This window comes from Nerophis ophidion, linkage group LG26 (genome assembly GCF_033978795.1).
Source record: "Nerophis ophidion isolate RoL-2023_Sa linkage group LG26, RoL_Noph_v1.0, whole genome shotgun sequence".
Classification (NCBI taxonomy): Eukaryota; Metazoa; Chordata; class Actinopteri; order Syngnathiformes; family Syngnathidae; genus Nerophis; species Nerophis ophidion.
In genome coordinates, this window is record NC_084636.1 from 35574938 (window position 1) to 35596915 (window position 21978).

At 43.5% G+C, this 21978-nt stretch overlaps 1 protein-coding gene across 1 annotated transcript in view; it reads right to left on the minus strand.

Moving 5' to 3' along the window:
* Positions 1–15244, minus strand: part of LOC133543353 (desmoglein-2.1-like) — a 61974-nt gene extending 46730 nt beyond the window's left edge. Inside the window, exon 1 of the mRNA XM_061887883.1 lies at positions 15155–15244. Within this exon, the coding sequence (XP_061743867.1) occupies positions 15155–15175 (21 nt within the window). The 5' untranslated portion in view covers positions 15176–15244. The remainder of the gene's footprint in view (positions 1–15154) is intronic.
* Positions 15245–21978: the final 6734 nt, after the last annotated feature.

The window sequence follows — 21978 nt, forward strand, 5'->3', positions numbered from 1 at the left end:
TAAAGAATTGATGTTGCTACTATGGTACATTTTCAGTCGCCATTATCCATTCCATCCTTACCTTTTCTCGAAGGAAGGGGTCACTTACCCACCTAAAGAATTGATGTTGCTACTATGGTACATTTTCAGTCGCCATTATCCATTCCATCCTTACCTTTTCTTGAAGGAAGGGGTCACTTACCCACCTAAAGAATTGATGTTGCTACTATGGTACATTTTCAGTCTGCATTATCCATTCCATCCTTACCTTTTCTCAAAGGAAGGGGTCACTTACCCACCTAAAGAATTGATGTTGCTACTATGGTACATTTTCAGTCGCCATTATCCATTCCATCCTTACCTTTTCTTGAAGGAAGGGGTCACTTACCCACCTAAAGAATTGATGTTGCTACTATGGTACATTTTCAGTCTGCATTATCCATTCCATCCTTACCTTTTCTCGAAGGAAGGGGTCACTTACCCACCTAAAGAATTGATGTTGCTGCTATGGTACATTTTCAGTCTGCATTATCCATTCCATCCTTACCTTTTCTCGAAGGAAGGGGTCACTTACCCACCTAAAGAATTGATGTTGCTACTATGGTACATTTTCAGTCGCCATTATCCATTCCATCCTTACCTTTTCTTGAAGGAAGGGGTCACTTACCCACCTAAAGAATTGATGTTGCTACTATGGTACATTTTCAGTCTGCATTATCCATTCCATCCTTACCTTTTCTCGAAGGAAGGGGTCACTTACCCACCTAAAGAATTGATGTTGCTACTATGGTACATTTTCAGTCGCCATTATCCATTCCATCCTTACCTTTTCTCGAAGGAAGGGGTCACTTACCCACCTAAAGAATTGATGTTGCTACTATGGTACATTTTCAGTCGCCATTATCCATTCCATCCTTACCTTTTCTCAAAGGAAGGGGTCACTTACCCACCTAAAGAATTGATGTTGCTACTATGGTACATTTTCAGTCGCCATTATCCATTCCATCCTTACCTTTTCTCAAAGGAAGGGGTCACTTACCCACCTAAAGAATTGATGTTGCTACTATGGTACATTTTCAGTCTGCATTATCCATTCCATCCTTACCTTTTCTCGAAGGAAGGGGTCACTTACCCACCTAAAGAATTGATGTTGCTACTATGGTACATTTTCAGTCTGCATTATCCATTCCATCCTTACCTTTTCTCGAAGGAAGGGGTCACTTACCCACCTAAAGAATTGATGTTGCTACTATGGTACATTTTCAGTCGCCATTATCCATTCCATCCTTACCTTTTCTCGAAGGAAGGGGTCACTTAACCACCTAAAGAATTGATGTTGCTACTATGGTACATTTTCAGTCTGCATTATCCATTCCATCCTTACCTTTTCTCGAAGGAAGGGGTCACTTACCCACCTAAAGAATTGATGTTGCTACTATGGTACATTTTCAGTCGCCATTATCCATTCCATCCTTACCTTTTCTCGAAGGAAGGGGTCACTTACCCACCTAAAGAATTGATGTTGCTACTATGGTACATTTTCAGTCTGCATTATCCATTCCACCCTTACCTTTTCTCGAAGGAAGGGGTCACTTACCCACCTAAAGAATTGATGTTGCTACTATGGTACATTTTCAGTCGCCATTATCCATTCCATCCTTACCTTTTCTCGAAGGAAGGGGTCACTTACCCACCTAAAGAATTGATGTTGCTACTATGGTACATTTTCAGTCTGCATTATCCATTCCATCCTTACCTTTTCTCGAAGGAAGGGGTCACTTACCCACCTAAAGAATTGATGTTGCTACTATGGTACATTTTCAGTCTGCATTATCCATTCCATCCTTACCTTTTCTCAAAGGAAGGGGTCACTTACCCACCTAAAGAATTGATGTTGCTACTATGGTACATTTTCAGTCGCCATTATCCATTCCATCCTTACCTTTTCCATCCTTTGTAACTGAGCTACGGTGTTGAACAATTTCCCTTGCGGATCAATAAAGTGTGTCTAAGTCTAAGTAATAATGCAAGACAAAGTCATTTTTACACAATCAATGCACTTCCTTTATGGGAAAGGCCAAATGAGAATATGTTTTGAGAGCCTCAACAACCTGGGAATAAAAACACAGCAACTTTTGCCACATTCGTACTTCGAGAATAAGTGCCAGTTTATGATGGAAGTGAATTGCTTTAACCAGCATCTTTTTAAAGCATTTATCTTCTATTTGACTCAAACTCTAGAGCAGGGGTCACCAACGTGGGCACCAGGTCGCCCGTAAGGACCTGATGAGTCGCCTGCTGGCCTGTTCTAAAAATAGCTGAAATATCAGCTGTGGAGAGGTGGAACTGAGGGTCCGACAGAGAGGCAGGGCCCGCTGGAGCCCAGCCCAAGATGGCGGCAAGGAGGCAGGGATGGCGAGCGAGAGGCGAGGTGGGGCGTACCGGGAGCGATGCCACAAACAAGATCAGGTGTGTGGATCGCGCACCTGTACACGATTAACATATCTCCAATCGCTGTATAAAAGGGGAGAAGGAGGAGAAAACAGGGCTGGTGATGGTGCGGAGCGAGAGCAACCCATACGAGGAAGGAACAAGAGAGAGAGACGACAACACGAGCAGCAGCGCGTGCAACCCGGAAGAGAGCAAGAGCGAGAGGCAGAAGCAGACAACGGGAAGGCTAAAGAGCAACACGCAAAATACTTTTGTTTATTGAAAAATAAAAGAAGTCTACACCTGCTCAAAAGGCATGTCCTTCCTTGGTGGTCCCTGGAACCCGCAAGACGACGGCTTGAGTTTTTCACAGCAGCACTTACCAGTGAGTTGCCTCTATTTTTTAAATGTTATTTATTTACTAGCAATCTGATCTCGATTTGCTCGACATTTTTAATTCTAAGAGAGACACAACTGAAATAGAATTTGAAAATCCAAGAAAATATTTTAAAGACTTGGTCTTCACTTGTTTAAATAAATTCATTTATTTTTTTACTTTACTTCTTATAACTTTCAGAAAGACAATTTTAGAGAAAAAATACAACCTTAAAAATGATTTTAGAATTTTAAAACAAATACCTTTTAAATTTCTTCCTTTTCTTTCCTGACAATTTAAATCAATGTTCAAGTCATTTGTTTTTTATTTATTGTAAAGAATAATAAGTACATTTTGAATTAATTCTTCATTTTAGCTTCTGTTTTTTCGACGAAGAATATTTGTGAAATATTTCTTCAAATATTCTGGCAAATGTAGAAAATCTGTCAAATCATATTTAAATCTTATTTCATAGTCTTTTGAATTTATTTTTACATTTTTGTTCTGGAAAATCTAGAAGAAATAAGATGATCAGTGTTTCCACAAAGATAAATATCATGAATTATTAATAATAACATAGAGTTAAAGGTAAATTGAGCAAATTGGCTATTTCTGGCAATGTATTGAAGTGTGTATCAAACTGGTAGCCCTTGGCATTCATCAGTACCCAAGAAGTAGTTCTTGCTTTCAAAAAGCTTGGTGACCCCTGCTCTAGGGAATCCTTGTGCACATTTTTTGTTTGAATGTTGCTCCTATTACTTGTCTTGGAGTGCTCGAAAAAGATTAGACCACACAAAGTCCCCCAGACTTGACTTGACTGAGCCTTATTTTGTAAAGCTGGCAGCTGCATTTATGGCAGAGACACTTTCAATTCTTTTTAATCCGTCAGTCAAAAACAAAAACATGTCAGCAGTTTGGAAAGTTGCTTTTGTCCTCCATTTATCAAAGGATGCAGCACTTCTTTTCTGATGATAGGACAACACATTTGTGTGCTTTATCAACCATTCTGCTATCTCTTGTTTGGGAACAGCTGAAAGAGTTTCTCTCTTCAAATCAAATGATTTGTAAATACCAACCAATCAGGCTTGAGGAAACAGCAGAGCACCAATGAAGGGGGTCCATGACATCAGTAGTTATTGATCTCTCCAAAGCAGGAGGCCAGACTATTTGAAAAGTTTTCTCACTGGACCATCAAAACAACAAACAACATACGCTCGCTTGCTTTTCTAATCATTTAGAAAACAGGACCCAGTCTTTTAAATACGAGGGTCTTTGTTCACAATGTGTCACTCTTCAGAAAGGGGGGCCTCAGGGATCTGTATTGGGGCCCCTCCTATTTATCTCACACATCCATGATCTTCTCTGATGCTGATATGCTTTTGTACGCTGGCGATCCAATGATGTATTGCTGTGGATCACCTGTGGATCACCTGTGGATCACCTGTGGTGCAGACTGTCAGCTCCCTGCACAAAGCTTTTGTCCCCTTGCAGAATGCACTTCTTGACTTCAGAGTGCTTCTCAGTGCTGACAAGACCAAACTTCTGCTGTTTTCCAAACCTGAGAAGGTGCCTCCAACTTAGTGGCCACTCTTGAGGGTCATGTGCTGCATGGAAGGAAACACTCTTGAGGGTCATGTGCTGCATGGAAGGAAACACTCTTGAGGGTCATGTGCTGCATGGAAGGAAACACTCTTGAGGGTCATGTGCTGCATGGAAGGAAACACTCTTGAGGGTCATGTGCTGCATGGAAGGAAACACTCTTGAGGGTCATGTGCTGCATGGAAGGAAACACTCTTGAGGGTCATGTGCTGCATGGAAGGAAACACTCTTGAGGGTCATGTGCTGCATGGAAGGAAACACTCTTGAGGGTCATGTGCTGCATGGAAGGAAACACTCTTGAGGGTCATGTGCTGCATGGATGGAAACACTCTTGAGGGTCATGTGCTGCATGGAAGGAAACACTCTTGAGGGTCATGTGCTGTATGGAAGGAAACACTCTTGAGGGTCATGTGCTGCTTTGAAGGAAACACTCTTGAGGGTCATGTGCTGCATGGAAGGAAACACTCTTGAGGGTCATGTGCTGCATGGAAGGAAACACTCTTGAGGGTCATGTGCTGCTTTGAAGGAAACACTCTTGAGGGTCATGTGCTGCATGGAAGGAAACACTCTTGAGGGTCATGTGCTGCATGGAAGGAAACACTCTTGAGGGTCATGTGCTGCATGGATGGAAACACTCTTGAGGGTCATGTGCTGCATGGAAGGAAACACTCTTGAGGGTCATGTGCTGTATGGAAGGAAACACTCTTGAGGGTCATGTGCTGCATGGAAGGAAACACTCTTGAGGGTCATGTGCTGCATGGAAGGAAACACTCTTGAGGGTCATGTGCTGCATGGAAGGAAACACTCTTGAGGGTCATGTGCTGCATGGAAGGAAACACTCTTGAGGGTCATGTGCTGCATGGAAGGAAACACTCTTGAGGGTCATGTGCTGCATGGAAGGAAACACTCTTGAGGGTCATGTGCTGCATGGAAGGAAACACTCTTGAGGGTCATGTGCTGCATGGAAGGAAACACTCTTGAGGGTCATGTGCTGCATGGAAGGAAACACTCTTGAGGGTCATGTGCTGCATGGAAGGAAACACTCTTGAGGGTCATGTGCTGCATGGAAGGAAACACTCTTGAGGGTCATGTGCTGCATGGAAGGAAACACTCTTGAGGGTCATGTGCTGCATGGAAGGAAACACTCTTGAGGGTCATGTGCTGCTTTGAAGGAAACACTCTTGAGGGTCATGTGCTGCATGGAAGGAAACACTCTTGAGGGTCATGTGCTGCATGGAAGGAAACACTCTTGAGGGTCATGTGCTGCATGGAAGGAAACACTCTTGAGGGTCATGTGCTGCATGGAAGGAAACACTCTTGAGGGTCATGTGCTGCTTTGAAGGAAACACTCTTGAGGGTCATGTGCTGCATGGAAGGAAACACTCTTGAGGGTCATGTGCTGCATGGAAGGAAACACTCTTGAGGGTCATGTGCTGCATGGAAGGAAACACTCTTGAGGGTCATGTGCTGCATGGAAGGAAACACTCTTGAGGGTCATGTGCTGCATGGAAGGAAACACTCTTGAGGGTCATGTGCTGCATGGAAGGAAACACTCTTGAGGGTCATGTGCTGCATGGAAGGAAACACTCTTGAGGGTCATGTGCTGCATGGAAGGAAACACTCTTGAGGGTCATGTGCTGCATGGAAGGAAACACTCTTGAGGGTCATGTGCTGCATGGAAGGAAACACTCTTGAGGGTCATGTGCTGCATGGAAGGAAACACTCTTGAGGGTCATGTGCTGCATGGAAGGAAACACTCTTGAGGGTCATGTGCTGCATGGATGGAAACACTCTTGAGGGTCATGTGCTGCATGGAAGGAAACACTCTTGAGGGTCATGTGCTGTATGGAAGGAAACACTCTTGAGGGTCATGTGCTGCTTTGAAGGAAACACTCTTGAGGGTCATGTGCTGCATGGAAGGAAACACTCTTGAGGGTCATGTGCTGCATGGAAGGAAACACTCTTGAGGGTCATGTGCTGCTTTGAAGGAAACACTCTTGAGGGTCATGTGCTGCATGGAAGGAAACACTCTTGAGGGTCATGTGCTGCATGGAAGGAAACACTCTTGAGGGTCATGTGCTGCATGGATGGAAACACTCTTGAGGGTCATGTGCTGCATGGAAGGAAACACTCTTGAGGGTCATGTGCTGTATGGAAGGAAACACTCTTGAGGGTCATGTGCTGCATGGAAGGAAACACTCTTGAGGGTCATGTGCTGCATGGAAGGAAACACTCTTGAGGGTCATGTGCTGCATGGAAGGAAACACTCTTGAGGGTCATGTGCTGCATGGAAGGAAACACTCTTGAGGGTCATGTGCTGCATGGAAGGAAACACTCTTGAGGGTCATGTGCTGCATGGAAGGAAACACTCTTGAGGGTCATGTGCTGCATGGAAGGAAACACTCTTGAGGGTCATGTGCTGCATGGAAGGAAACACTCTTGAGGGTCATGTGCTGCATGGAAGGAAACACTCTTGAGGGTCATGTGCTGCATGGAAGGAAACACTCTTGAGGGTCATGTGCTGCATGGAAGGAAACACTCTTGAGGGTCATGTGCTGCATGGAAGGAAACACTCTTGAGGGTCATGTGCTGCATGGAAGGAAACACTCTTGAGGGTCATGTGCTGCTTTGAAGGAAACACTCTTGAGGGTCATGTGCTGCATGGAAGGAAACACTCTTGAGGGTCATGTGCTGCATGGAAGGAAACACTCTTGAGGGTCATGTGCTGCATGGAAGGAAACACTCTTGAGGGTCATGTGCTGCATGGAAGGAAACACTCTTGAGGGTCATGTGCTGCTTTGAAGGAAACACTCTTGAGGGTCATGTGCTGCATGGAAGGAAACACTCTTGAGGGTCATGTGCTGCATGGAAGGAAACACTCTTGAGGGTCATGTGCTGCATGGAAGGAAACACTCTTGAGGGTCATGTGCTGCATGGAAGGAAACACTCTTGAGGGTCATGTGCTGCATGGAAGGAAACACTCTTGAGGGTCATGTGCTGCATGGAAGGAAACACTCTTGAGGGTCATGTGCTGCATGGAAGGAAACACTCTTGAGGGTCATGTGCTGCATGGAAGGAAACACTCTTGAGGGTCATGTGCTGCATGGAAGGAAACACTCTTGAGGGTCATGTGCTGCATGGAAGGAAACACTCTTGAGGGTCATGTGCTGCATGGAAGGAAACACTCTTGAGGGTCATGTGCTGCATGGAAGGAAACACTCTTGAGGGTCATGTGCTGCATGGAAGGAAACACTCTTGAGGGTCATGTGCTGCATGGAAGGAAACACTCTTGAGGGTCATGTGCTGCATGGAAGGAAACACTCTTGAGGGTCATGTGCTGCTTTGAAGGAAACACTCTTGAGGGTCATGTGCTGCATGGAAGGAAACACTCTTGAGGGTCATGTGCTGCATGGAAGGAAACACTCTTGAGGGTCATGTGCTGCATGGAAGGAAACACTCTTGAGGGTCATGTGCTGCATGGAAGGAAACACTCTTGAGGGTCATGTGCTGCTTTGAAGGAAACACTCTTGAGGGTCATGTGCTGCATGGAAGGAAACACTCTTGAGGGTCATGTGCTGCATGGAAGGAAACACTCTTGAGGGTCATGTGCTGCATGGAAGGAAACACTCTTGAGGGTCATGTGCTGCATGGAAGGAAACACTCTTGAGGGTCATGTGCTGCATGGAAGGAAACACTCTTGAGGGTCATGTGCTGCATGGAAGGAAACACTCTTGAGGGTCATGTGCTGCATGGAAGGAAACACTCTTGAGGGTCATGTGCTGCTTTGAAGGAAACACTCTTGAGGGTCATGTGCTGCATGGAAGGAAACACTCTTGAGGGTCATGTGCTGCTTTGAAGGAAACACTCTTGAGGGTCATGTGCTGCATGGAAGGAAACACTCTTGAGGGTCATGTGCTGCATGGAAGGAAACACTCTTGAGGGTCATGTGCTGCATGGAAGGAAACACTCTTGAGGGTCATGTGCTGCATGGAAGGAAACACTCTTGAGGGTCATGTGCTGCAGATGGTCTGCATGGGGGACTGTGTTGACCGTGGTCTTCAGATGGTGGACTGTGTGACCGTTGTCTTTAGAGGGTGGACTGTGTTGACCGTGGTCTTCAGAGGGTGGACTGTGTTGACTGTGGTCTTCAGATGGTGGACTGTGTTGACCGTGGTCTTCAGATGGTGGACTGTGTTGACCGTGGTCTTCAGATGGTGGACTGTGTGACCGTTGTCTTTAGAGGGTGGACTGTGTTGACCGTGGTCTTCAGATGGTGGACTGTGTTGACCGTGGTCTTCAGATGGTGGACTGTGTTGACCGTGGTCTTCAGATGGTGGACTGTGTTGACCGTGGTCTTCAGATGGTGGACTGTGTTGACCGTGGTCTTCAGATGGTGGACTGTGTTGACCGTGGTCTTCAGATGGTGGACTGTGTTGACCGTGGTCTTCAGATGGTGGACTGTGTTGACCGTGGTCTTCAGATGGTGGACTGTGTTGACCGTGGTCTTCAGATGGTGGACTGTGTTGACCGTGGTCTTCAGATGGTGGACTGTGTTGACCGTGGTCTTCAGATGGTGGACTGTGTTGACCGTGGTCTTCAGATGGTGGACTGTGTTGACCGTGGTCTTCAGATGGTGGACTGTGTTGACCGTGGTCTTCAGATGGTGGACTGTGTTGACCGTGGTCTTCAGATGGTGGACTGTGTTGACTGTGGTCTTCAGATGGTGGACTGTGTTGACCGTGGTCTTCAGATTTGGACTGTGTTGACCGTGGTCTTCAGATGGTGGACTGTGTTGACCGTGGTCTTCAGATGGTGGACTGTGTTGACCGTGGTCTTCAGATTTGGACTGTGTTGACCGTGGTCTTCAGATGGTGGACTGTGTTGACCGTGGTCTTCAGATGGTGGACTGTGTTGACCGTGGTCTTCAGATGGTGGACTGTGTTGACCGTGGTCTTCAGATGGTGGACTGTGTTGACCGTGGTCTTCAGATGGTGGACTGTGTTGACCGTGGTCTTCAGATGGTGGACTGTGTTGACCGTGGTCTTCAGATGGTGGACTGTGTTGACCGTGGTCTTCAGATGGTGGACTGTGTTGACCGTGGTCTTCAGATGGTGGACTGTGTTGACCGTGGTCTTCAGATGGTGGACTGTGTTGACCGTGGTCTTCAGATGGTGGACTGTGTTGACCGTGGTCTTCAGATGGTGGACTGTGTTGACCGTGGTCTTCAGATGGTGGACTGTGTTGACTGTGGTCTTCAGATGGTGGACTGTGTTGACCGTGGTCTTCAGATTTGGACTGTGTTGACCGTGGTCTTCAGATGGTGGACTGTGTTGACCGTGGTCTTCAGATGGTGGACTGTGTTGACCGTGGTCTTCAGATTTGGACTGTGTTGACCGTGGTCTTCAGATGGTGGACTGTGTTGACCGTGGTCTTCAGATGGTGGACTGTGTTGACCGTGGTCTTCAGATGGTGGACTGTGTTGACCGTGGTCTTCAGATGGTGGACTGTGTTGACCGTGGTCTTCAGATGGTGGACTGTGTTGACCGTGGTCTTCAGATGGTGGACTGTGTTGACCGTGGTCTTCAGATGGTGGACTGTGTTGACCGTGGTCTTCAGATGGTGGACTGTGTTGACCGTGGTCTTCAGATGGTGGACTGTGTTGACCGTGGTCTTCAGATGGTGGACTGTGTTGACCGTGGTCTTCAGATGGTGGACTGTGTTGACCGTGGTCTTCAGATGGTGGACTGTGTGACCGTGGTCTTCAGATGGTGGACTGTGTTGACCGTGGTCTTCAGATGGTGGACTGTGTTGACCGTGGTCTTCAGATGGTGGACTGTGTTGACCGTGGTCTTCAGATGGTGGACTGTGTTGACCGTGGTCTTCAGATTTGGACTGTGTTGACCGTGGTCTTCAGATGATGGACTGTGTTGACCGTGGTCTTCAGATGGTGGACTGTGTTGACCGTGGTCTTCAGATTTGGACTGTGTTGACCGTGGTCTTCAGATGGTGGACTGTGTTGACCGTGGTCTTCAGATGGTGGACTGTGTTGACCGTGGTCTTCAGATGGTGGACTGTGTTGACTGTGGTCTTCAGATGGTGGACTGTGTTGACCGTGGTCTTCAGATGGTGGACTGTGTTGACCGTGGTCTTCAGATGGTGGACTGTGTTGACCGTGGTCTTCAGATGGTGGACTGTGTTGACCGTGGTCTTCAGATGGTGGACTGTGTTGACCGTGGTCTTCAGATTTGGACTGTGTTGACCGTGGTCTTCAGATGGTGGACTGTGTTGACCGTGGTCTTCAGATGGTGGACTGTGTTGACCGTGGTCTTCAGATGGTGGACTGTGTTGACCGTGGTCTTCAGATGGTGGACTGTGTTGACCGTGGTCTTCAGATGGTGGACTGTGTTGACCGTGGTCTTCAGATGGTGGACTGTGTTGAATGTGGTCTTCAGATGGTGGACTGTGTTGACCGTGGTCTTCAGATGGTGGACTGTGTTGACCGTGGTCTTCAGATTTGGACTGTGTTGACCGTGGTCTTCAGATGGTGGACTGTGTTGACCGTGGTCTTCAGATGGTGGACTGTGTTGACCGTGGTCTTCAGATGGTGGACTGTGTTGACCGTGGTCTTCAGATGGTGGACTGTGTTGACCGTGGTCTTCAGATGGTGGACTGTGTTGACCGTGGTCTTCAGATGGTGGACTGTGTTGACCGTGGTCTTCAGATGGTGGACTGTGTTGACCGTGGTCTTCAGATGGTGGACTGTGTGACCGTGGTCTTCAGATGGTGGACTGTGTTGACCGTGGTCTTCAGATGGTGGACTGTGTTGACCGTGGTCTTCAGATGGTGGACTGTGTTGACCGTGGTCTTCAGATGGTGGACTGTGTTGACCGTGGTCTTCAGATTTGGACTGTGTTGACCGTGGTCTTCAGATGATGGACTGTGTTGACCGTGGTCTTCAGATGGTGGACTGTGTTGACCGTGGTCTTCAGATTTGGACTGTGTTGACCGTGGTCTTCAGATGGTGGACTGTGTTGACCGTGGTCTTCAGATGGTGGACTGTGTTGACCGTGGTCTTCAGATGGTGGACTGTGTTGACTGTGGTCTTCAGATGGTGGACTGTGTTGACCGTGGTCTTCAGATGGTGGACTGTGTTGACCGTGGTCTTCAGATGGTGGACTGTGTTGACCGTGGTCTTCAGATGGTGGACTGTGTTGACCGTGGTCTTCAGATGGTGGACTGTGTTGACCGTGGTCTTCAGATTTGGACTGTGTTGACCGTGGTCTTCAGATGGTGGACTGTGTTGACCGTGGTCTTCAGATGGTGGACTGTGTTGACCGTGGTCTTCAGATGGTGGACTGTGTTGACCGTGGTCTTCAGATGGTGGACTGTGTTGACCGTGGTCTTCAGATGGTGGACTGTGTTGAATGTGGTCTTCAGATGGTGGACTGTGTTGACCGTGGTCTTCAGATGGTGGACTGTGTTGACCGTGGTCTTCAGATTTGGACTGTGTTGACCGTGGTCTTCAGAGGGTGGACTGTGTTGACCGTGGTCTTCAGATTTGGACTGTGTTGACCAGGGGTCACCAACCTTTTTGAAAGCAAGAGCTACTTCTTGGGTACTGATGAATGTGAAGGGCTACCAGTTTGATACACACTTCAATAAATTGCCAGAAATAGCCAATTTGCTCAATTTACCTTTAACTCTATGTTATTATTAATAATTCATGATATTTATCTTTGTGGAAACACTGATCATCTTAATGATTTCTCACAATAAATATATATTTTTGATGACATGTTTTAAATAGATTAAAATCCAATCTGCACTTTGTTAAAATATATAACAAATTGGACCAAGCTATATTTCTAACAAAGACAAATCATTATTTACTCTAGATTTTCCAGAACAAAACATTTTTAAGACATTCAAAAGACTTTGACATAAGATTAAAATTTGATTCTACAGATTTTCTAGATTTGCCAGAATATTTTTTTTGAATTTTAATCATAATAAGTTTGAATACATGTTTCACAAATATTCTTTGTCGAAAAAAACAGAAGCTAAAATGAAGAATTGCATTAAAATGTATTTATTATTCTTTACAATAAAAAAAAAATACTTGAACATTTATTTAAATTGTCAGGAAAGAAGAGGAAGGAATTTAAAAGGTAAAAAGGTACAAGTGTTTAAAAATCCTAAAATCATTTTTAAGGTTGGATTTTTTTCTCTAAAATTATCTTTCTGAAAATTATAAGAAGCAAAGTAGAAAAATAAATGAATTTATTTAAACAAGTGAAGACCAAGTCTTTAAAATATTGACATGATTGGAGCTGCAACTTTTTTTGCTCCTCCATGGCTTCCATCAGAGACACTGGCGGTCACCACACCCTTCCGACTTTCAGGTATGACTTTATAATCTCACTAAAACACTAGTAACACAATAAGCAGATAAGAGATTTTCCAGAATTATCTTAGTAAATGTGTCGAATAACATCTGAATCGCTACCACTGCCGTTGCCTTTTTTTTTTCTAGTGCTTCACTCAAACTTTCCTCATCCACGAATCTTTCATCTTCGCTCAAATTAATGGGGAAATCGTCGCTTTCTCGATCCGAATGGCTCTTGCTGCTGGTGGCTATGATTATAAACAATGTTCAGATGTGAGGAGCTCCACAACCCGTGACGTCACGCGCACATCGTCTGCTACTTCCGGTACAGGCAAGGCTGTTTTATTAGCGACCAAAAGTTGCCAACTTTATCGTGGATGTTCTCTACTAAATCCTTTCAGCAAAAATATGGCAATATGGGGAAATTATGAAGTATGACACATAGAATGGAGCTGCTATCCCCGTTGAAATAAGAACATCTCATTTCAGTAGGCCTTTAAATATTGACTGGCTCTCAAAAAGCTGCCCTAAGAAAAGAAAGCTTAATGACATTGCCACTCTATGTGACCTAGCTCAAATGAGAAATCTACCAACCAGAATAATATGAACAATTCCACTTGCATAGATCATCGTTTTACTAATTCAGTAGATAAATGCTCAATGGTTGTTTCAGGGCCAATTGAATTTTGTGATCATAACATGATTGCTATGGCAAGAAAAGTGAAAGTCCCCAAAGTTGGACCTACAATTATATATAAGACTCTACAAACATTTCTGTGATAATGCCTCTATTGAAGACGTACGTGACATACAGTGTATTTGAGTCAAAGCATACTGAAGCAGCTCTGCATGAAGTCATTTTCTTCTGTCTGTGATAAGCATGCACCCATCAAGAAAGTCACCGTCAGATCTGTCAAAGCCCCTTCTGTCTGTGATAAGCATGCACCCATCAAGAAAGTCACCGTCAGATCTGTCAAAGCCCCATGGCTTGACGCTGACCTGAGACACTTGATGAAAGATAGAGATCAATGGAACAGAGTTGCTGTAGATTCCGGTAGCTCAGAGGACTGGCTAGAATATCACTCTTTAAGAAACAAAATGACCAAATTAAATAAACAGAAAAAAAGGTGTACTACCAATCTAGAATTGAAGAAGTTAAACATGATGGCAAAAAACTTTGGAGTACTGTCAATCAAATCATGGGTAGAGATAAAAGGGGAAAACACCAGCATTTATAGAATCAGGTGGAGGATTTATCAGCAAGCCCAAAGAAATGGCTGATTACTTCAACAATGATTTCATAAGTAAAGTTGATACTATAAGAAATGGCATGCTGCCTGTAAATTGTATTTTATATGAGTCACTTATTAAAAATGATATCATGCAGGGCAAATAATGTAGAATTTAATTCTCAGTCACTAATGTAGTGACAATTGAGAATCTATTGTCTGAATTGAAATCTGACAAACCTAGTGGTCATGATAATCTAGATAGTAGACTTTTAAAGTTGTCAGCTGGAATAATAGCCAGTCGGATATATTTTTAACTTAAAATTCAAAGAAGGAATCTATCCTCAAGTATGGAAGGTTGCTAGAGTAACTCCTCTACCAAAAAATAGGAAAGAAGCATTCACTGGATCGAATAGTCGGCCTATCCTGCCTTCCTTAAGCACACTTGTACACCAAGGCAGTAAGTTCAACACCTTCCGCTCATTAAAACTCTGAACACCAGCTTGACTGATGGAGGCCAGCTTTATTGACAATTGAAACTGGAGGACACAAACATTGTACATGTAAATGCCTGAATTAAATGAACTTAATAATGTCATATCACAGACCACAGATTATCAAGTATTCCATTTGAATTCAATCTAAGTTTAACTTTGTCACACACCACTGGATGTGTTGTTGGAATTACTAAATACCAGTTGTTATAATTACTAAATACCAGTTGTTATAATTATTAAATACCAGTTGTTATAATTACTAAATACCAGTTGTTATAATTACTAAATACCAGTTGTTATAATTACTAAATACCAATTGTTATAATTATTAAATACCAGTTGTTATAATTATTAAATACCAGTTGTTATAATTATTAAATACCAGTTGTTATAATTACTAAATACCAGTTGTTATAATTACTAAATACCAGTTGTTATAATTATTAAATTCCAGTGACAAATGAGCCGTTTGCCTTTTAAATTCTCTTAAGAAACAGTACTACAAACGTCCACTAGATGGAGGCAGATGACAGCAAATGTAAGTTAGCTGACGTGAACAAGTGATATAATCTGAGATCGTCTAACATCGTTAAACACACACATTTCACAGCAAAATATGATTCATTGTGTACTATACAGATGAAAGATAGGTACATACCAAGGATGCCACGAGCAGCATGAGATGTAATAGTTGTTTGCTGAGAAACACGAGGAGTGAAGTGGAGTTGTGCGCACCAGTTTGAAATGCTTCCGGAGTCTAAACACGTGACCTACCTACGCGTTTCTTATAGGTTCAGCTCACTTAGCAGAACCAATTGAAATGACTTAACAATAAACACACACTAAATAGAGTCATCTTAATAACTGGGGCAGAACAAGGCCTATTTGCATTTTACCAGTATTAGGAACATTAATGGAAACAATTATATTAAAGCAAATTCAAAAGTATTTCTCTATAAATAACATTCAACATGCATATAAAAGTGGCTCTTCAACATGCACAGCTCTCACACAATTAACAGATGACTGGCTAAAACAAATTGACAGTAAATTATTAGTTGGCATGGTGCAATTAGATTTTAGTGCAGCTTTTGATATTATTGACCACAAACTACTACTTATAAAACTGTCTGCTTATGGTTTTAAACTCTCAGCGATTAACTGGATGAAAAGCTATCTAGTCAACAGACAGCAATGTGTCATGTATCTAGTCAACAGACAGCAATGTGTCATGTATCTAGTCAACAGACAGCAATGTGTCATGTATCTAGTCAACAGACAGCAATGTGTCATGTATCTAGTCAACAGACAGCAATGTGTCATGTATCTAGTCAACAGACAGCAATGTGTCATGTATCTAGTCAACAGACAGCAACGTGTCATGTATCTAGTCAACAGACAGCAATGTGTCATGTATCTAGTCAACAGACAACAATGTGTCATGTATCTAGTCAACAGACAGCAATGTGTCATGTATCTAGTCAACAGACAACAATGTGTCATGTATCTAGTCAACAGACAGCAATGTGTCATGTATCTAGTCAACAGACAGCAATGTGTCATGTATCTAGTCAACAGACAGCAATGTGTCATGTATCTAGTCAACAGACAGCAATGTGTCATGTATCTAGTCAACAGACAGCAATGTGTCATGTATCTAGTCAACAGACAGCAATGTGCCATGTATCTAGTCAACAGACAGCAATGTGTCATGTATCTAGTCAACAGACAGCAATGTGTCATGTATCTAGTCAACAGACAGCAATGTGTCATGTATCTAGTCAACAGACAGCAATGTGTCATGTATCTAGTCAACAGACAGCAATGTGTCATGTATCTAGTCAACAGACAGCAATGTGTCATGTATCTAGTCAACAGACAGCAATGTGTCATGTATCTAGTCAACAGACAGCAATGTGTCATGTATCTAGTCAACAGACAGCAATGTGTCATGTATCTAGTCAACAGACAGCAATGTGCCATGTATCTAGTCAACAGACAGCAATGTGTCATGTATCTAGTCAACAGACAGCAATGTGTCATGTATCTAGTCAACAGACAGCAATGTGTCATGTATCTAGTCAACAGACAGCAATGTGTCATGTATCTAGTCAACAGACAGCAATGTGTCATGTATCTAGTCAACAGACAGCAATGTGTCATGTATCTAGTCAACAGACAGCAATGTGTCATGTATCTAGTCAACAGACAGCAATGTGTCATGTATCTAGTCAACAGACAGCAATGTGTCATGTATCTAGTCAACAGACAGCAATGTGTCATGTATCTAGTCAACAGACAGCAATGTGTCATGTATCTAGTCAACAGACAGCAATGTGTCATGTATCTAGTCAACAGACAGCAATGTGTCATGTATCTAGTCAACAGACAGCAATGTGCCATGTATCTAGTCAACAGACAGCAATGTGTCATGTATCTAGTCAACAGACAGCAATGTGTCATGTATCTAGTCAACAGACAGCAATGTGTCATGTATCTAGTCAACAGACAGCAATGTGTCATGTATCTAGTCAACAGACAGCAATGTGTCATGTATCTAGTCAACAGACAGCAATGTGTCATGTATCTAGTCAACAGACAGCAATGTGTCATGTATCTAGTCAACAGACAGCAATGTGTCATGTATCTAGTCAACAGACAGCAATGTGTCATGTATCTAGTCAACAGACAGCAATGTGTCATGTATCTAGTCAACAGACAGCAATGTGTCATGTATCTAGTCAACAGACAGCAATGTGTCATGTATCTAGTCAACAGACAGCAATGTGTCATGTATCTAGTCAACAGACAGCAATGTGCCATGTATCTAGTCAACAGACAGCAATGTGTCATGTATCTAGTCAACAGACAGCAATGTGTCATGTATCTAGTCAACAGACAGCAATGTGTCATGTATCTAGTCAACAGACAGCAATGTGTCATGTATCTAGTCAACAGACAGCAATGTGTCATGTATCTAGTCAACAGACAGCAATGTGTCATGTATCTAGTCAACAGACAGCAATGTGTCATGTATCTAGTCAACAGACAGCAATGTGTCATGTATCTAGTCAACAGACAGCAATGTGTCATGTATCTAGTCAACAGACAGCAATGTGTCATGTATCTAGTCAACAGACAGCAATGTGCCATGTATCTAGTCAACAGACAGCAATGTGTCATGTATCTAGTCAACAGACAGCAATGTGTCATGTTCAATGGAACCCTTTCAAATATTAACACATTATACTGTGGTGTTTCCCAGGGAAGTTGCCTGGGACCTTTATTATACTCAATCTTTGTAAATGATATGTCATGTATTTGAAAGAATGGTTGCTGTGCAATTTACGCAGATGACACAACAATATATGCACATGCAGATAATTGCACACACCTGAGCTGTGTACTACAAGACCAGGTCATGCAGATTACCGAAAATAAGATGAAACTTAATATTTAATGAATACTTGATTGTCTTCTTATTTGCTCAAAACATGCTCATAGAAAGGAACGCACATTGACTGTTTCTCTGAACGCAGTTCATGTTGAAGAAGTAAAAGAGGCCAGGTTGCTGGGAGTTGCAATAGATGAAAGACTATCTTGGGCCACTCACATTAAAAACATAGTAACAAAAATGAGCAGAAACATTTCAATCATAAGAAGAAGTGTCTATTTTTTGAACTAACACAACTACGAAGCAAGTTATACAATCCCTTGTATTGTCACATCTTGACTCCTGCCCAGTAATCTGCTCTAATGCATCTAAACAAGATCTAAATCAAATCCAGCTTACCCAAAACAGAGCTGCCTGACTAACTCTCCATTGCTCATTTAGGACCGGCATTGAGATCATGCATCATCAATCAATCAATCAATGTTTACTCATATAGCCCTAAATCACTAGTGTCTCAAAGGGCTGCACAAACCACTACGACATCCTCGGTAGGCCCACATAAGGGCAAGGAAAACTCACCCAGTGGGACGTCGGTGACAATGATGACTATGAGAACCTTGGAGAGGAGGAAAGCAATGGATGTCGAGCGGGTCTAACATGATACTGTGAAAGTTCAATCCATAATGGATCCAACACATTAGCGAGAGTCCAGTCCAAAGCGGATCCAACACAGCAGCGAGAGTCCCGCTCACAGCGGAGCCAGCAGGAAAACATCCCAAGCGGAGGCGGATCAGCAGCGAAGGGATGTCCCCAGCCGATACACAGGCAAGCGGTCCATCCTGGGTCCCGACTCTGAACAGCCAGTACGTCATCCATGGCCATCGGATCGGACCGGACCCCCTCCACAAGGGAGAGTGGGACATAGGAGAAAAAGAAAACAAACGGCAGATCAACTGGTCTAAAAAGGGAGTCTATTTAAAGGCTAGAGTATACAAATGAGTTTTAAGGTGAGACTTAAATGCTTCTACTGAGGTGGCATCTCGAACTTTTACCGGGAGGGCATTCCAGAGTACTGGAGCCCGAACGGAAAACGCTCTATAGCCTGCAGACTTTTTTGGGGCTTTGGGAATCACTAATAAGCCGGAGTCCTTTGATCGCAGATTTCTTGCCGGGACATATGGTACAATACAATCGGCAAGATAGGATGGAGCTAGACCGTGTAGTATTTTATACGTAAGTAGTAAAACCTTAAGGTCACATCTTAAGTGCACAGGAAGCCAGTGCATGTGAGCCAGTATAGGTATATATGTATGTATATATGTATATAAAGGTATATACAGTATAGGTATATATGTATGTATATATGTATATAAAGGTATATACAGTATAGGTATATATGTATGTATATATGTATATAAAGGTATATACAGTATAGGTATATATGTATGTATATATGTATATAAAGGTATATACAGTATAGGTATATATGTATGTATATATGTATATAAAGGTATATACAGTATAGGTATATATGTATGTATATATGTATATAAAGGTATATACAGTACAGGCGTAATGTGATCAAACTTTCTTGTTCTTGTCAAATGTCTAGCAGCCGCATTTTGTACCAACTGTAATCTTTTAATGCTAGACATGGGGAGACCCCAAAATAATAGGTTACAGTAATCGAGACGAGGCGTAACAAACGCATGGATAATGATCTCGGCGTCTTTAGTGAACAAAATGGCGATGTTACGGAGATGAAAGAAGATGTGGGATGACAGTTGCTGAAAGACTAGCATGTAGTTTGATTGTATTTTAAAAAAACATCTTTACATACCACAAACCTTCATATCTGTATTCTCAGCTGTTGCTTGCTAGTGACATGCAGTCAAGGGCGGGCATCATGGAAAGAAAAAAATGTAAAAAGAAAAAAAAACAATGATATTGTATTATGTATCCAGTGATTATATTATAAAGTTATTTTCCATTTAACTTCACCAGTTTTAAATGATTTTTTATTCAAAATCGCTTAATTTTCACATTTGCCGTTCAAATTCTGAGCAGAGACTTGCGGTGAGTCAGCAGCCAGTTGAGCCTCCCGGTCACCACGGCAATGACTCGGCTAACTGCTGGCCTGCTGTGCAGTGAGACCATATTGCTGTATGGATGATTTTATACATTTCTATAGTTGAGTTAGCTGAGGTATATAATGTACAGTGTATTTTGTCAACAACTGTATGTGTGTAACGTATTTCTTGTGCTGGGACATTAATCATAAAAGGCCTTCGAAGATCGCACTGTGTGAGGCTCCCAGTAATGCAGCCTCCTGGCGGTAGAGGGCGCTAGTGATCCCAGGGATCATTCTTGCGGCTGCAGAAAAAGTGACAACAATCTACAGTTAGCAAGTCAAATTGGCCGTTTATTTTTTCCTCTCGTTTTTTTCCTCTCGCCTGGAGTTTTAAAAGGGAGGATTATATATTTAAAATCAAACAGTTTGGTAAAGTGGACTTCCAATCGAAGCAGGGGATAAGAATTCATGGAAGAACAACGCCGGAGCTAAAAGGTTTGCTTCAGACTTCCGTACAGAAGACCCGCACTTTTCAAAGGACGTGGTACACACGAAAAGGCTGGCTGTGGGGATGTCCAGCAAGAAACCGCCTTTTCTGCTTTCACTGTCTTCTTTTCTCGTCTTGTGACAATGTCTGCACGCTCAGGTGAGATATCGTGACCTGAAGAATTTGCAGAGAAGCCTCGTCAAACATGAGCGGTCGACCACTCACATTCAAAGCCAGATCGCGCTCAAAACGTTCGGGATGTCCAGGATAGACTTGGCTTTGGATGAACAGTAAATGTAAGACCATATTAACGTTTTTTTAATTAAATGTGCTTTTTCTGTGTGCTACAGTTTGTATGTGTAAAGAATGCTGGGATGAACTTTGAAACATAACCCGTTAACTGCTGCCAATCAAATGGTGAAGAAGATACTCTTTAGGGTTTACATGTTTGTAAATCTGACTGTGATGAAGTCAGTGCCTCACCAGCCATGAACCTCACCGCACGTCACTGAGTGACAGCCACGGTCACAACTATGGTACCAGGCTAGTGACAGCCACGGTCACAACTATGGTACCAGGCTAGTGACAGCCACGGTCAGAACTATGGTACCAGGCTAGTGACAGTCACAACTATGGTACCAGGCTAGTGACAGCCACGGTCAGAACTATGGTACCAGGCTAGTGACAGCCACGGTCACAACTATGGTACCAGGCTAGTGACAGTCACGGTCAGAACTATGGTACCAGGCTAGTGACAGCCACGGTCACAACTATGGTACCAGGCTAGTGACAGCCACGGTCAGAACTATGGTACCAGGCTAGTGACAGTCACAACTATGGTACCAGGCTAGTGACAGTCACAACTATGGTACCAGGCTAGTGACAGCCACGGTCAGAACTATGGTACCAGGCTAGTGACAGTCACAACTATGGTACCAGGCTAGTGACAGTCACAACTATGGTACCAGGCTAGTGACAGCCACAACTATGGTACCAGGCTAGTGACAGTCACAACTATGGTACCAGGCTAGTGACAGTCACAACTATGGTACCAGGCTAGTGACAGCCACGGTCAGAACTATGGTACCAGGCTAGTGACAGTCACAACTATGGTACCAGGCTAGTGACAGTCACAACTATGGTACCAGGCTAGTGACAGTCACAACTATGGTACCAGACTAGTGACAGCCACAACTATGGTACCAGGCTAGTGACAGTCACAACTATGGTACCAGGCTAGTGACAGTCACAACTATGGTACCAGGCTAGTGACAGCCACGGTCAGAACTATGGTACCAGGCTAGTGACAGTCACAACTATGGTACCAGGCTAGTGACAGTCACAACTATGGTACCAGGCTAGTGACAGTCACAACTATGGTACCAGACTAGTGACAGTCACAACTATGGTACCAGACTAGTGACAGTCACAACTATGGTACCAGGCTAGTGACAGTCACAACTATGGTACCAGGCTAGTGACAGTCACAACTATGGTACCAGGCTAGTGACAGCCACGGTCAGAACTATG